Source organism: Heptranchias perlo, chromosome 10 (assembly GCF_035084215.1).
Source record: "Heptranchias perlo isolate sHepPer1 chromosome 10, sHepPer1.hap1, whole genome shotgun sequence".
Classification (NCBI taxonomy): domain Eukaryota; kingdom Metazoa; phylum Chordata; class Chondrichthyes; order Hexanchiformes; family Hexanchidae; genus Heptranchias; species Heptranchias perlo.
The window spans coordinates 21,092,876-21,110,987 of record NC_090334.1 but is presented as its reverse complement, the minus strand read 5'-3'; the positions used below and the strand labels follow the sequence as shown (position 1 = coordinate 21,110,987).

The window sequence follows — 18,112 nt, the reverse complement described above, 5'->3', positions numbered from 1 at the left end:
TCATTTTTCCCTATTCCGTCAATTGATCTGGAGTCTCACATCCTCAGTGTTGTTGCCGTGACATTTGTCCCTTATGTACAAAAATTCAGCTGCTTGCATGTTGGTGCCCAGGACAAATTCTGCAGGTGTTGATAAACTTGCAGAATCCACCAGAGTCAACTTCGTAATTGTCCTTCTCATTGTCCTTGTGCATGTTGCCTCTGGCTGTATCTGTTGTTTAGTGTATAGTATGGACTGTCTGCACCTGTTTTCCATGGATTTGCCCCCTGCTCTATTTTCAGATCAGGCCTGGGGTGGGCATTGGAAGCTCCCATCTGAAGCAGGTGGGAGCTTTATGAAGCTATGCAAAAGAAGATTTGGGAACACGTGACTCTTTCCCGGCCCACAGAAGTCATGTGCACAGCACTCCCAACAAAGCTGGCAGGAGGGATGGCTCGGTGAAATTTTAGGCTGGAAGCTCTCTAAAAGGCCCACAGGTTTTAAAGCTAAGTGCTTTTAGAACTTTTGGGCAGCTCTGTGATTTCTTTTTTCTGCTGGCACTTAGGCATTCATAAGCCTTTGTGGTAATTGGTTTTTTTTGCCCTGCTTCCTTTACTGGCTGTAGGGGATCCTCGTAGCTGACTCGTTCATAAAAGGGTGGAGGACCTGTGGAAGGATGCCCAATCGGTGCTTTGTGCCTCCTTTGCCAGCACGCAGTACCCACCCCACATCTGCAGAGATAGGTGAAATAACCTTACTTTGGCAGATGTGCTGGTGGAGGCTCCTCTTTCCAAACAAAACAGTACCAGCAGACCCCCAGTGACATTACAACAAGATGTGCACCTGAGTTAACTGTTAGAAGATCTTCAGATGCAACCCAATCACAGCATGCTGTGCTTAACACAGTATTGCATGAAAGAAGACATGTCAGGGTAATCAAGAGCTAACCATCTACTTATTTTCCACTTAAGCATTTTACCTGTGTGTGCGTGCAAGTGTGTTTTCTGTTATTTTCTCCCCTCCTACTTCACCTTGTCCTGTATTTAAATGCTGTTCATCTGTAATATCTTCCAGTTCTGACAGAGCTTGCACACTTGCAAAACATTAACTTGTTTGTTCTCTCCACAGATGCTACCTGACCTGCTGAATGTTTCCAGCATTTTTCTGTTTTTGTTCCAGATATCCAGCATTTGCAGTATTTTATTTTTGTTCTAAGGGTTTGGTTCAACAAAGACACAGATGCAGAACTGTAGGCATTTGCTGCAAGGGCATCTGTGGTTACCTTGCAGCATAGGGCTGGCACATACAGGGACAGTGACAATTGGCTGTGGCCTGAAACTTGGCTATGCCTCATGCTGGCGTGTTGCAATGTGGATGGTACAGTAGAGCAGCATAGAGGGCAGCCCTCTTCGCAAACACTTCATGCAGCACCACCTCAACTTCAGCCATCAAACAAGAGAATGGATGCTGGGCTGCTCCACCACTTCTCTGCCAATTTATGCCAGCACTTGGAGTTCCCGTTCCCTTTATTTTTGCCTGCCACTTCTTAATCCCCTGCTTCTTTGACTTGGCAAAAACTATTCCTGTGTTCAGATCCACTTTGAGGTTTGCCAAAAGCTTGCCGAATTTTTACTATTTGCTTCCCATTGTGACGCCCTCCTTTAATTGGACCCATTCCCTTCAATTTTCACTGAAATGCAGTTTTCCTGTCCCACTGCAATTCTCTTCCCTAGACTCGTCTGAGTTTGCACATGGAATTGTGAATAATCATTCCATTAAGTGTAGGTTAGAAAATTGAGTGCTATTTGCCTTTGATTTTTCAGACGAGTAGCACCAGTTCTAAACAATATAGAACTGACCTATATCAGCCCCAATGCCTTTTAAAAGTAGCCAAAACCAAGTATTTAAGGATTTTAACAGGAAAATGAAAGTTCTGCAATAATTCATGTGGTTTACTGAAATTGGCAAATTTGCTCGAGTTACTTATATAGGCTCGCTTGATTTTAAATTTGAATTAGTTTACAGGTTGAGTTGGCATATCATAAACCTAACAAAAGTAGTTGTGCAGTCTCACCAGCTAGTACAAGAAAATCAAAACTGGATAGAGAGGAGTTTCAACTTAAAAAGCAAGAAGTATGATTTTTTTTTGAGGCTGCCAACTATGAGAACAAGTATAGAATCATAAAATGGCTACTACACAGAAGGAGGCCATTCGGCTCATTGAGCCCGTGCCAGCTCTTTTAAGAGCAATCCAGTTGGTCCATTCCACCGCTTTTTCCCCGTAGCCCTGCAAATATTTTCCCTTCAAGTATTTATCCAATTCCTTTTTGAAAGCCACGATTGAATCTGCTTCCACCACCCCTACAGGCAACGCGTTCCAGATCATAACTACTCGCTGCGTTTAAAAAAAAAAGTTTATCTTCATGTCGCCTTTTGTTCTTTTGCCAATCACCTTAAATCTGTGTCCCCTGATTCTCGACCCTTCCGCCAATGAGAACAGTTTCTCTTAATTTACTTTATTTAAACCCCTCATGATTTTGAACACTTCTGTCAAATCTCCTCTCAAACTTCTTTGCTCTAAGGTGAACAACCCCAGCTTGTCCAGTCGATCCACGTAACTGAAGTCCCTCATCCCTGGAACCATTCTAGTAAATCTTGTCTGCACTCTCTCTAAGGTCTTCACATCCTTCCTAAATTGCAGTGCCCAGAATTGGACACAATACTCCAGTTGTGGCTGAACCAATGTCTTATAAAGGTTCAACATAACTTCCTTGCTTTTGTACTCTATGCCTCTATTTGTAAAGCCCAGTATGCTTTTTTTAAACTGCTTTCTCAACCTGTCCTGCCACCTTCAAAGATTTTTGTACATACACCCCCCAGGTCTCTCTGTTCCTGCACCACCTTTAGAATTGTACCATTTCATTTATATTGCCTCTCCTCATTCTTCCTGCCAAAATATATCACTTCGCACTTCTCTGCATTAAATTTCATCTGCCATGTGTCCGCCCGTTCCACCAGCCTGTCGATGTCCTCTTGAAGTCTATTACTATCCTCCTCACTGTTTACTACATTCAAGTTTTATATCATCTGCAAATTTTAAAATTGTGCCCTGTATACCCAAGTCCAAGTCATTAATATTTATCAAAAAAGCATTTAAAGTATTTAATATTGTCCATCTCTTGTTGATCTAGAGCGGTCTTGCAGATCTGCCCAAACATCAGTGTCCACATCCGTTATCAGGTCCATCGTAGATATTAATTTGCTCTGGACATTTGCAAATGTGATGCAGAAATCTCAGTATCAAGTTTCTAAATTGAATCCAATCTAGATTGTCTTATCTCCACCAAGACTGGTTTAGTGGTGGATAAATGTTGAGTTGGCTCCATAGTAGCACAACACAACACCCCATAATCGAATGCATGTCATGATGTAACAATATCACAATGTGTAAGAATTAAAGTTTTACCTACAATATCTAAGTCCTTAGATTAACAGGTAATACCAATGGCTCGAATTATATGCCGAGTCTGCATTGGTAACTTTATTTAGCGGATACAGACTCGGCATATAATTCCAGTCACTTTAGAGCCATTGGTAATGCACTGGTGGCAAACGTGGGTATTGCAGCTTCCAGCAAAGCCTGCAACACATCCACATCGGGTAAAAAACATTACATAATGACTCAGGATTTGTGCCAGCATGCAATGACTAAGAAACCACATAAGGAAGGTACAAATGAGCTGGACTAATGCCCAACAGGAAGGGTGTCATAAAAGCAAGGGACACTTGCCAATTCTCCAGTTGGAGATGAAAGAGCAAAAGGTGTCCATAACCACTGGCATAAAGTAGAACAGTGGCTTCATTTTTATTATAACCAATGACTTGCATCTTCATGGAATGGTGTTATTTTCTAAAAAAATGTTCTGATTGAAATTTTACAATCACATTTATGGTTTCAAGTGAATCGAGGACATTTGCAAAATTCTTGTTTATTCGAAGTTAAGTTTGACCTGTTGGTCGTGGACTGATCCAAGGAATGAAATTTATCACCTGAACACAGGGTAAGATGGATGGCTGGTAGAGTTGAACTAAACCCTCTGATGGCATCTTAAACAAATCTGAGACAAGTTAGGTTAGTGGTGATGTGATTTCTACATGTACAGGTACAGCATACTTCTGCCAACATTAGACTCCAGAGCTTTGAGCTGACCCCAGGCATACAGCATAAGATGCTGAAATTAATCATTGTCTCCTGACTTTTCTCTGGGATGCTGACATCTCTCACCTTGCTGCTTTCTGGACATTGGGAAAGGAAATGCAATTTGATTTTTAGATTTGTGGCTCAGGATCGAAAGTTTGGTTATCATCTTGCCTTACTTCCAGCAGAACGTGGTTTTCCATAGTTGACGTTTATATTTGCAAGTCTACAGGTTGCTTCAGCTTCAGGCCCTTGATCTTTTTGAAAGGAAGAAATAATTTTTTTTATTTGAGTGGATGATAAGTTGAAGGATGATGTGGAACTCAAGAACAATTCAGCCATGGTATGGATTGAACCGATGCTGCTGTAGATGCTGCTGCTCTGGGAATTCTTCCACAAACCCCAAGATTTCAGCAGCGAACCCAATGAGACAATCAACGATCCGTAACAGCAGACAGAGGGATCCGCGGTACAGCAACCGAAGAGGAAAGAGTCACACTGGACTCCTCCGGAGGGTCGCTGCCCTCAGCTTGACATGTATGCTCAAGCTGTCAGGAAATGCGTCGATGCCAGATTCATCAGCCGCACTCAGAAGACAGTCCAGAATGTCACCCGAGCAAAACGCAACGCCATCAACGCTCTCAAGACCAACCGCAACATCGTCATCAAACCAGCGGACAAAGGAGGAGCCATCGTCATACAGAACAGAAGGGACTATTGCAAAGAAGCATACCGACAACTGGACAACCAGGAACACTACAGACGGTTACCCGCAGATCCGACCAAAGAACACACCCACCAGCTCAACAAACTGGTCAAGACCTTCGATGCAGACCTTCAAAGCATCCTACGCACTCTCATCCCACGTACTCCCCGCGTGGGAGACTTCTACTGCCTCCCAAAGATACACAAAGCCAACACACCCGGACGTCCTATCGTATCAGGCAACGCAACCCTGTGTGAGAACCTCTCTGGATACATCGAGGGCATCCTGAAACCCATCGTTAAGGGAACCCCCAGCTTCTGTCTCGACACTACAGACTTCCTACAAAAACTCAGTACCCACGGACCAGTTGAACCAGGAACACTTCTCACCACGATGGACGTCTCTGCACTATACACCAGTATCCCCCACGATGACGGCATCACTGCGACAGCATCAATACTCAACACCAACAACAGCCAATCTCCAGACGCCATCCTACAACTCATCCGCTTCATCTTGGATCACAATGTCTTCACCTTCAATAACCAGTTCTTTACCCAAACACACGGAACAGCCATGGGGACCAAATTCGCACCCCAATACGCCAACATTTTCATGCACAAGTTCGAGCAGGACTTCTTCACTGCACAGGACCTCCAACCAACACTATACACCCAGATACATCGACGCCATTTTCTTTCTATGGACCCACGGCGAGGAATCACTGAAGAGACTACATGATAACATCAACAAGTTCCATCCCACCATCAAGCTCACCATGGACTACTCCTCAGAATCAGTTTCTTTCTTGGACACACAAATCTCCATCAAAGACGGGCACCTCAGCACCTCACTCTACCGCAAGCCCACGGACAACCTCACGATGCTCCACTTTTCCAGCTTCCACCCTAACCACGTCAAAGAGGCCATCCCCTATGGACAGGCCCTGCGAATACACAGAGTCTGCTCAGACGAGGTGGAACGCGATGGACACCTACAGACGCTGAAAGACGCCCTAGTAAGAATGGGATATGACGCTCGACTCATCGATCGACAGTTCCGACGGGCCACAGCGAAAAATCGCATAGACCTCCTCAGAAGACAAACACGGGACGCAACCAACAGAGCACCCTTCGTCGTCCAGTACTTCCCCGGAGCGGAGAAACTACGCCATGTTCTCCGCAGCCTTCAACATGTCATCAATGACGACGAACACCTCGCTATGGCCATCCCCACACCTCCACTACTCGCCTTTAAACAGCCACCCAACCTCTAACAGACCATCGTTCGCAGCAAATTACCCAGCTTTCAGGAGAACAGCGTCCACGACACCACACAACCCTGCCACGGTAACCTCTGCAAGACATGCCAGATCATCGACACAGATACCACCATCACACGAGAGGACACCACCCACCAGGTGCATGGTTCATACTCCTGTGACTCGGCCAACATTGTCTACCTCATACGCTGCAGGAAAGGATGCCCCGGAGCATGGTACATTGGCGAGACCATGCAGACACTGCGACAACGGATGAACGGACACCGTGCAACAATCGCCAGACAGGAGGGTTCCCTCCCAGTCGGGGAACACTTCAGCAGTCAAGGACATTCATCCACCGACCTTCGGGTAAGCATACTCCAAGGCGGCCTTCGAGACACACGACAACGCAAAATCGTCGAGCAGAAATTGATAGCCAAGTTCTGCACCCATGAGGACGGCCTCAACTGGGATCTTGGGTTCATGTCACGCTACACGTAACCCCACCAGCGAACAAATGTTAGCTGTTTTTAATATAACGGGTCATTTGCTTTCTCTTCCTTCCGGATGTTTCTATGTTTCTGCCTCTTTTTTTTGGTGGTTTGTATATTCGGTGGCCTTGTAGGTAACACCTCTCTGTCTGCACACTGTGATTGCCTTGGCAACGGGCAGTTGGAAAGACTATCTGTAATCACCAGGTATTGTTCTGTGATTTATAAATGCGAAGGGTTCGAGGATTTCATTTCCACAACATTCACCTGAGGAAGGAGGAAGCTTCCGAAAGCTTGTGAATTTCAAATAAAATTGTTGGACTATAACTTGGTGTTGTAAAATTGTTTACAGCTGTAGAAAGAGATTGAGATCACACATGAAGCAGCGCATAGTGGAGTTTGTAAATTCCTTGAAACACTGAGAGCAGTGCTCAGATGAAATATCACTGAGATGTTGGTGATCATAAGTGGCAGGGGAAAACTGGAATCAAGTTGGAGCTGGAGGCAAGTGTTCAGAAAAGAAATGTGGCTTTGAGAAGAGGTTCAGGCAAATTCAGTCATCAAGGTAGGCATTTCTGGAAGCCCCTTGTAATTGTGGGTTCAAAGCTGCAGGTGCTTTTTGAACACCAGATAGTGAGGGAGCTCATTTAATGTGGAAGAGCAAAGGCAGAAATATCAAAAATTTAGAATGCAAGACTGAAGATCAAAGTAATCAATTAGGGATACATGATAGCAGCCCCCATTATGTTTTCTTGTCTGTGGATACAGATGTATTGACTTGCTAAGCTTTATTAGGTCAGTCACTGTAAAACTGCTTAGACTGTAAAATATCTTCAAATAAAGTGCAAAGTTAAACAGTTTTTTTTCTGGTCACATGTTTGAGCTGAAAAGTTCAACAGTTCAATGTTGGGAAAGGTTTTAAATTTTTGTTCCATTCGAAGGGTGAAAAATAATTCCCTTCAGCGCTTGGTACTAGCTTGATTGTGGCTGACAGGAAAGGGATCAGTGTTTTGATAATAAATGTCTGCTGTTCTTTTCTGACCAGTGTTGAAGTCTTTTGTGTTGGCCTTTTTGAGCCCACTGCAGATTAAACCCACATGAATGCACTGACAGCAAGCTGACATCAAACGCCGCTGGTTTGGAGAAGATGGTTTTCACTCGGAGTAGCTCAGGCACTCATCCACAAAAAGCTTTCATTGCCACGAATGCGGTGAGAAAAACTGAATAGAGCAGATTGACGGGTTCATCAAACATTTTACACAGAATTACACAGTTCAAAAGAATTGTGAATTTTCCACTCCTGAGAACTGCCTGGAATTTGCACACTAACGCTTTTCAATTAATCGCCACAACTTTTAATTTTTCATAGAATTTCTTCAGAGTTGTACGAGTCAACACTTTGAAGATTTGTGATCTTCCATTTGTGCCATTTTATGAGGGTCATCTTTTGCATGCAATTTGACTTTTGCTTTCTGTAAAGAACCAGGATGTACATTGGCATTATGTATCTTTTCAATTCTGAAGCCTCAATAACTACAATAGAAAATTTAATTTCTATAAATTGATTTATTTATTGTAGTGCTTTACTCAAAATACCACAGATGGAGCTTGCAGCTGGTGCTATAATTTTTTTTTAATAAAAAGCAAAACGCTGCAGATGCTGGAAGTCTGAAACAAAAACAGAAGCTGGTTCTGCCCAAAATGTCATGCTGTCTTTTCTCCACAGGTACTGAGTGACCTGTGTGTGATTCCAGCACTTTCTACAAATATTATTATTGCTGTATAAAGCATACCGAAGGAGGAATCCGACTTGGCGGACTGCAATACAATTAGAGAGTTACACTAACTTCACATTTCTCAACAAATCAAATAATTTCTATCTGGCTTGATCCAGCTGTAGACATGGAGCAGCTATGTCCATTTTTTTTTGGTGAATTGCCTATGTTGCATTTTCAAATTTGAAGAGTAGGTTATAAAATGCAGCCTTGCTTTTGGGACCAGATGTGGATGGTCGATTGACAGCAAACTTGCTTTGCAAAGATTAATAGACCAACTCTTGCTTCAGTGCATGGTGTTTGGAGATGACTTGGATTTGTTTATCAGCAGTATAATTGCAGGAATTGAATCAGTTCTGAAAGTTTATGAAAACTCTTCATAAGATGTAGTAACCCAACATCTGTTCAACCCCAGTCCATCACTTGAACCTGGATATGAATATTGTAGATTTTCAGTGTTTGTGGCATGAAACTAAACTTCAGGTTGCAACAGCATAAACTGAGAAAATCACAGCTGGTCAATCCAAAGCAGTCAAATTCAGGTTGTTTAAATGTGCTTGGATCTCTATTTCCACGTGGTCATTAAAATGTTTGCACTGAACAGTTGTACTAGAAATCAACGCGCTAGATTTATTTACATCAATACCATCTTTGTGCACAAATATGTTAAGTTTTTATGACTGTGGAGAATGTTTCTAAGTTAGTTGCAATTTCAAAGAAGTTGTTGGTATGATTTTACTGATTCAACTTCACTGTGCTCTCTTAGCTGCAATAAGCTGTCAGAACAGAGTAGTGCGTTACACATGGAAAATGAACATATCAAGGAAATACTGTAAACTATACATTATACTGTTCTGGAGACCTCTGTTGACCAAACATTGCATTTCAAATGAAATCTTAGAGTCAAGGACATAGTGCTTGATCAAGATTTGAGGAAAAATTGTTACAGGTGAGCCCTTATAGTTAAAGTATTCTATTTTTTTTCAGAAACCACTCGCAAATGTGTTTACAATGGCACTGAATATGCAGGCGGAGAGGTGTATCGCATGGAGGCTTGCTGGTTCTGTCGCTGTCGAGGTGGCATCTCATTATGTTCGAAAGCAGAATGTGGAGAGCTGAAATGTGAAAACTATTACATCCCTGAGGGAGAATGCTGTCCAGTTTGTCAGGGTAAGTCTCCACAGACAAGACTGAAGTTTCTAGATTATAACTTGGTGCCTCCAGCTAAAAAAAAATTAAGCAATAACCCGCCGTGTACGTTGCATTTAAATTACATTGCTCTTATATGATCTAAGCCATTGTCTTGCGCCAGCAATGATTTATGTCATGGCCACTGGCTATAGTTTTTAAAAATGAGCAGATGGTATAATTCACTGAGTAATTTAAAATAAGTCCACATTAATACATAGCCAGTGGAACAACCATGAGGGAGACCTTCATACTGTATTTTTGTTGATAAAAGAAAGGAACAGTGTTATATTTAAAGGGACAATGTTGTCCTGTGGGAATGTGGGATGGTAACACAATAGAGAGCATAAGCTGGTTCCTGTGTGACTGTCTGCGTGGAATCATCTGCATGTTTGGTATGTGGAATGTATTGAATACAGCTGATTACCCCACAGCAATATCACAGATGGCTAGAATTTATGTTGCGATATGCCTCAGTCTTTAACTAGAAGTAGATCATTTCTGACCATTTCCAAAGCAAGCTTTAAACAAAAGTTCCTGCCGCAGAACTAAAAACTGATGGTGTTGATGTCACATGCATTAAAAAAAGGAGAAAGAACAAAGTTTACACGATAACTTTGTGTCTTAATATTTCAAATTCATTTCGGGAACAGTGTTTGTAGCACATAAATTTCATTTTATCAAATCTCGCTTAGTAGAAAAATAAATAGCCAAATATTTCTGGCCTATTGTGGTGGTATAATTATGTTGATTAACAGAATGGCCCTGATTTGCAAGCCTGAATCTGCTGTTGATACAGCCCCTTTAAGGTGGCAGGCATAAATGGTTGTTCAACCATAGTGTAATTGTGTTTGATTCAGGTTCAGGAAATCATAAATTATGCTAATTTTAGCATATCTGCATTAAATGTTACGGTAGTATTACAACTTGGTGATTTACTTTAATAAAATTGTAATGTTCCCTTGAGAATTGGACAGTGATTGAAATTGTCATATCATCGATTTGAAATCCTGGAATGTGTCTGCACCCTAATTACCAGAGATACATTGCTCCGCTTCCTAAGTGAACTGTTGTGCTTCTGTCTTGGATTGAATTGTAGCTTGGTCTTATCTTGGTCTTGTTTTATCTTTGTTATCACAGTTGACCATACCATCCTTCTTCACCACCTCTTCTCCGTGATCCACCTTTGTGGCACTGCCCTTTTTGTACCATTCCTACATTCCTATTTGTCCCGATGTTGCCAGCACATGCCTTGCAATGTCTTTCCTCCAATGTTCACGCAAGCACTGCCAAAGTGCCGAAGTTTCCGTCCTTTGTCCCCTCCTATTTCTGATCTATATGCTGCCCATTGGCAACAGAATCTGTAAGCATGGGGTTAGTTTTCAAAATGTACACCAGTGATACCCTGCTTTACCTCTCCACTTTCACCCTTGATTCCACAGCAACTCTGACATCAAGTTGTGATTGAGCCAGAATTTTTTTTTAATTAACAGCTCAACATCGGCAAAGCCATCCTATTTGGTCCCACCTAGAAACTCTGCACCCTAGCTCCTGATCCTCTCCCCGACTGGATGACTGCTAAAACTCAACCCAACTGTATGCTACCTCTGTGTCCTGCTTGATCCTGAGCAGTACATCTCCAAGACTGCCCACTTCCACATCCAAAATATTGCCTTTCTCTACCCCTACCTTAAATCCACTACCGTTGAAATTCTCATTCCCGATTTTATCATCTCCAAGCCAGGCATTTCCAGTGCTCTCCTTGCTGGCCTCCCGCACTCCACTTTACATAAAACCCAACTCTTCCAGAATTCCACTGGCCACATCCTATCATATGAACATACAAATTAAGAGCAGAAGTAGGCCATTCGGCCCCTCGAGCCTGCTCTGCCATTTGATAAGATCATGGCTGATCTGATTGTGACCTCAACCCTACTTTCCTGTCTACCTACTATACCCTTTGACTTCCTTGTTAATCAGGAATCTATCCAACTCAGCCTTAAAAATATTCAGTGACCCTGCCTCCACCGCTCTCTGGGGAAGGGAGTTCCATAGACTCACGACCCCCTGAGAGAAAAAAAATTCTCCTCATCTCCGTCTTAAATGGGAACCCCCTTATTTTTAAACTGTGTCCCCTAGTTCTAGTCTCTCCCACAAAGGGAAACATCTTCTCAGCATCTACCCCTTCAAGTCTCCTCAGGATCTTATATGTTTCAATAAGATCATCTCTCATTCTTCTAAACTCCAATGCATACAGACCCAACTTGTCCAACCTTTCCTCATGAGATAACCCCCTCATCCCAGGAATCAGTCAAGTGAACCATCTTTGAACTGCCTCTGAAGCAAGTCCTGTACAAAATGCAGCTCACCTATCATCCTGATCTTGCTGACCTCCTCTATCCTCAGTGTTTTGACTTCAAGATCATCATCTTCACCTTCAGATCACTTCATGGACTCCTCCTTCCCAAGCCTTTACAATCTCCACCTGTCCTACATTCCTGCCTACCACCCCTCCTTTTCCAGTGCTGGACTATGTGCATTTCCCTCCCTTCGCTCTTTCATCAGTGGCAGAGCCAACAATCTGGAACTCTCCTCCCCAAACCACCCCACCCCCCGCCATGCTTAATTCCTCCCCATTTTCAAAAACATCCTTAGAATCTGCCTCTTCAAATCTGCCTTCGGCCACCTCCCCAAGTCACCCTCTAGCTTGGGTTTGTCCACTCTTTGGAACCTTTTGCTATGTTAAATGCACTATTTAAATGTAAGTTGTCATCAACATCATACAGGAGAATAGTTAAATTATAATGGGGGCTGACCGCATTTTGGCAATGACACTTAAATGGTTGATTCAGGAATCTGAGCTTTTGAGCCTTGGGTTTTAATAAGAGACTGACGTGACAAAAAGAATTTAAAATGCATGATAGGTTAGGGATTTACAAAATAGACAGCTAAACTTTTTATTTATATATTTATATATATATATATATAACTAAAAATTGACCATCATGAGAGGTAAGTTTGTAGTCCATCAATGGTGATATATATATATATATCACCATTGATGGACTACCTCTCATGATGGTCAATTTTTAGTTTTTAATCTGATGCTGGAAACTGCATGAAATTCATCCAAGTATTCTTTAAACTTGGCCACTTTCATTGGTTTCTTCATTAAAATTGGATGATGCGACTGAAAACAGGATGTTTTCTGCAAACACTTGTTCTGATAAGAGATGAGAATTCCTGTTTACTCTTCCATTTTACTTAATATAAAACACATCTTGATTGCTACAAAACACATGGTCTGTCCTTTGTGGTTTGAACCAATGCATTTAGAGTGGATGAATGCTGGTATTTTTCCCAAACACTCGGATTTGCTGATAGCATGCAATGAAATTTAGCAAATTGTAGGTCAGGAATTTGCATGCAGTGTCACCATGATTTAGAACTGCAAGCAGGTAAGTCCACCTTTTTCATAGTAAAAGTCCCAATAATCTATTATTCGATTGTTTGTCAAACCCACCCAAAAAAGGCATACTACAAGTGAGGAGTATTTATTTAAGTAATTTAATTTATAATTTTTAACTCTACAAAGTGAGAGCTTATGAAGCAATGGTAACCCCCATATTATTATGTGGATCAGAGTGTGAGAACATGCGAAATGTTGATCAGCAAGATACTAACAGCAGAGATGAGAGGAATGCCTGGAGTATCCAGGATGCAAAGAAACAAGATGGTGGTGGGCAATTAAACAACGAATGGGAGGAGGAGGCTCTGCAAAGAACCTCATCCTCAATGATGGCAGAGTCCAGCACATGAATGTAAAAGAAAAGGCTGAAGCGTTTGCAACCATCTTCAGCCAGAAGTGCCGAGTAGATGATCCATCTCGGCCTCCTCCCGATATCCCCACCATCACAGAAGCCAGTCTTCAGCCAATTCGATTCACTCCACGTGATAGCAAGAAACAGCTGACTGCACTGGATACAACAAAGGCTATGGGCCCCGACAACATCCCGGCTGTAACGCTGAAGACTTGTGCTCCAGAACTAGCCGCGCCTCTAGCCAAACTGTTCCAGTACAGCTACAACACTGGCATCTACCCGACAATGTGGAAAATTGCCCAGGTATGTCCTGTCCACAAAAAGCAGGACAAATCCAGTCAGGCCAATTACCGCCCCATCAGTCTACTCTCAGTCATCAGCAAAGTGATGGAAGGCATCGTCGACAGTGCTGTCAAGCGGCACTTTTTTTTATTCATTCATGGGATGTGGGCGTCGCTGGCGAGGCTGGCATTTATTGCCCATCCCTAATTGCCCTTGAGAATGTGGTGGTGAGCCCCCTTCTTGAACCGCTGCAGTCCGTGAAAGTTCTCCCACAGTGCTGTTAGGAAGGGAGTTCCAGGATTTTGACCCAGCGACAATGAAGGAACGGCGATATATTTCCAAGTCGGGATGGTGTGTGACTTGGAGGGGAACGTGCAGGTGGTGTTGTTCCCATGTGCCTGCTGCTCTTATCCTGCTAGGTGGTAGAGGTCGCGGGTTTGGGAGGTGCTGTCGAAGAAGCCTTGGCGAGTTGCTGCAGTGCATCCTGTGGATGGTACACACTGCAGCCACTGTGCGCCGGTGGTGAAGGGAGTGAATGTTTAGGGTGGTGGATGGGGTGCCAATCAAGCGGGCTGCTTTGTCCTGGATGGTGTCGAGCTTCTTGAGTGTTGTTGGAGCTGCACTCATCCAGGCAAGTGGAGAATATTCCATCAGACTCCTGACTTATGCTTTGTAGATGGTGGAAAGGCTTTGGGGAGTCAGGAGGTGAGTCACTCGCCACAGAATACCCAGCCTCTGACCTGCTCTTGTAGCCACAGTATTTATATGGCTGGTCCAGTTAAGTTTCTGGTCAATGGTGACCCCCAGGATGTTGATGGTGGGGGATTCGGCGATGGTAATGCAATTGTGGTTAGACTCTCTCTTGTTGGAGATGGTCATTGCCTGGCACTTATCTGGCGCGAATGTTACTTGCCACTTATGAGCCCAAGACTGGATGTTGTCCAGGTCTTGCTGCATGCGGGCTCGGACTGCTTCATTATTTGAGGGGTTGCGAATGGAACTGAACACTGTGAAATCATCAGCGAACATCCCCATTTCTGACCTCATGATGGAGGGAAGGTCATTGATGAAGCAGCTGAAGATGGTTAGGCCCAGGACACTGCCCTGAGGGACTCCTGCAGCAATTTCCTGGGGCTGAGATGATTGGCCTCCAACAACCACTACCATCTTCCTTTGTGCTAGGTATGACTCCAGCCACTGGAGAGTTTCCCATTGACTTCAATTTTACTCGGGCTCCTTGGTGCCACACTTGGTCAAATGCTGCCTTGATGTCAAGGGCAGTCACTCTCACTTCACCTCTGGAATTCAGCTGTTTTGTCCATGTTTGGACCAAGGCTGTAATGAGGTCAGGAGCCGAGTGCTCCTGCCGGAACCCAAACTGAGCATCGGTGAACAGGTTATTGGTGAGTAAGTGCCGCTTGATAGCACTGTCGACGACACCTTCCATCACTTTGCTGATGGTTGAGAGTGGACTGATGGGGTGGTAATTGGCCTGACTGGATTTGTCCTGCTTTTTGTGGACAGGACATACCTGGGCAATTTTCCACATTGTCGGGTAGATGCCAGTGTTGTAGCTGTACTGGAACAGCTTGGCTAGAGGCGCAGCTGCTTCTGGAGCACAGGTCTTCAGTACGACAGCCGGGATGTTGTCGGGGCCCATAACCTTTTCTGTATCCAGTGCACTCAGCCATTTCTTGATATCACGTGGAGTGAATCGAATTGGCTGAAGACTTGCTTCTGTGATGGTGGGGATATCGGGAGGAGGCCGAGATGGATCATCCACTCGGCACTTCTGGCTGAAGATGGTTGCAAAGCCTTCAGCCTTGTCTTTTGCACTCATGTGCTGGATTCCTCCATCATTGAGGATGGGGATGTTGACAGAGCCTCCTCGTCGCGTTAGTTGTTTAATTGTCCACGACCATTCACGACTGGATGTGGCAGGACTGCAGAGCTTCGATCTGATCCGTTGGTTGTGGAATCACTTAGCTCTGTCTATAGCATGTTGCTTCCACTGTTTAGCATGCATGTAGTCCTGTGTTGTAGTTTCACCAGGTTGGCACCTCATTTTTAGGTCCGCCTGATGCTGCTCCTGGCATGCTCTTCTACACTCCTCATTGAAACAGGATTGATCCCCTGGTTTGTTGGTAATGGTGGAGTGAGGAATATGCCGGGCCATGAGGTTGCAGATTGTACTGGAATACAGTTCTGCTGCTTCTGATGGCCCACAGTGCCTCATGGATGCCCAGTTTTGAGCTGCTCGATCTGTCCTGAATCTATCCCATTTAGCAGGGTGGTAGTGCCACACAACACGTTGGATGGTGTCCTCAGTGTGAAGACGTGACTCTGCCGGCGGTCACTCCTACCAATACTGTCATGGACAGATGCATTTGTGACAGGTGGATTGGTGAGGATGAAGTCAAGTAAGTTTCTCCCTCATGTTGGTTCGCTCACCACCTGCCACAGGCCCAGTCTGGCAGCTATGTCCTTCAGGACTTGGCCAGTTCGGTCAGTAGTGGTGCTACTGAGCCACTCTTGGTGATGGACATTGAAGTCCCCCACCCAGAGTACATTCTGTGCCTGGCTTCCCTCAGTGCTTCCTCCAAGTGGTGCTCAACATGGAGGAGGACTGATTCATCAGCTGAGGGAGTACAGTAGGTGGTAATCAGCAGGAGGTTTCCTTGCCCATGTTTGACCTGATGCCATGAGATTTCATGGGGTCCGGAGTCAATGTTCAGGGCTCCCAGGGCCATTCCCTTCCCTCCTATCACTGTACCGCCACTTCTGGTCGGTCTGTCCTTCTGGTGGGACATACCCAGGGATGGTGATGGAAGATTCTGGGACGTTGGCTGACAGGTATGATTCTGTGAGTATGGCTATGTCTGGCTGTTGCTTGACTAGTCTGTGGAACAGCTCTAGCAATTTTGGCACAAGTCCCCAGATGTTAGTGAGGAGGACTTTGCAGGGTCGACTGGGCTTGGTTTGCCTTTGTCGTGTCCGATGCCTAGTGGTCCTATCATGACTTTTTTTAGCGAGATTTTACAACTGAGTGGCTTGCTCGGCCATTTCAGAACCAACCACATTGCTGTGGGTCTGGAGTCATATATTGGCCAGACTGGGTAAGGATGGCACGTTTCCTTCCCTAAAGGGCATTAGTGAACCAGATGGGTTTTTACGACAATCCGGTAGTTTCATGGTCACCACTACTGATACTAGTGTTTTAATTCCAGATTTTTTATTTAATTAATTGAATTTAAATTCCCCAGTTGCCGTGGCGGGATTTGAACTCATAACTTCAGATTATTAGTCCAAGCTTCTGGATTATTAGTCCAGTAACATAACCACTATGCTACCGTACCCTTGCACCAATAGCCTGCTCACCAATGCTCAGTTTGGGTTCCGCCAGGACCACTCGGCTCCAGACCTCATTACAGCGTTGGTCCATACATGGACAAAAGAACTGAATTCCAGAAGTGAAGTGAGAGTAACTGTCTTTGACATCAAGGCAGATAATGAAGCAGTCCGAGCCCGCATGCAGCAAGACCTGGACAACATCCAGGCTTGGGCTCATAAGTGGCAAGTAACATTCGCGCCAGACAAGTGCCAGTCAATGACCATCTCCAACAAGAGAGAGTCTAACCACCTCCCCATGACGTTCAACGGCATTACCATCGCCGAATCCTCCACCATCAACATCCTGGGGGTCACCATTGACCAGAAACTTAACTGGACCAGCCACATAAATACTGTGGCTGCAAGAGCAGGTCAGAGGCTGGGTATTCTGCGGTGACTGACTCACCTCCTTTCTCCCCAAAGCCTTTTCACATCTGCAAGGCACAAGTCAGGAGTGTGATGGAATACTCTCCACTTGCCTGGATGAGTGCAGCTCCAACAACACTCAAGAAGCTCAACACCATCCAAGACAAAGCAGCTCGCTTGATTGGCACCCCATCCACCACCCTAAACATTCACTCCCTTCACCACCGGCGCACTGTGGCTGCAGTGTGTACCATACACAAGATGCACTTCAGCAACTCGCCAAGGCTTCTTCGACAGCACTTCCCATACCCACGACCTCTATCACCTAGAAGGACAAGGGCAGCAGGCACATGGGAACAACACCACCTGCACGTTCCCCTCCAAGTCGCATACCATCCCGACTTGGAAATATATCGCTGTTCCTTCATCGTCGCTGGGTCAAAATCCTGGAAATCTCTTTCTATCAGCACTGTGGGAGAACCTTCACCACATGGACTGCAGTGGTTCAAGAAGGCGGCTCATCACCACCTTCTCAAGGGCAATTATGGATGGACAATAAATGCTGGCCTTGCCAGCGACGCCCACATCCCATGAATGAATGAAAAAAAAGAATTATCTAATAAGAACATGGGCTCGGACAAGAAACAACACTTAT

At 44.4% G+C, this 18,112-nt stretch overlaps 1 protein-coding gene across 2 annotated transcripts in view; it reads left to right on the top strand.

The window, feature by feature from the left end:
• LOC137326328 (cysteine-rich motor neuron 1 protein-like) overlaps positions 1 to 18,112 on the top strand; it is a 272,715-nt gene that overhangs the window by 181,616 nt on the left and 72,987 nt on the right. For both annotated transcript variants that reach the window (XM_067991313.1, XM_067991312.1), the window contains one exon: positions 9,398 to 9,580. In XM_067991313.1, coding sequence (XP_067847414.1) covers positions 9,398 to 9,580 — 183 coding nt within the window. The remainder of the gene's footprint in view (positions 1 to 9,397; positions 9,581 to 18,112) is intronic.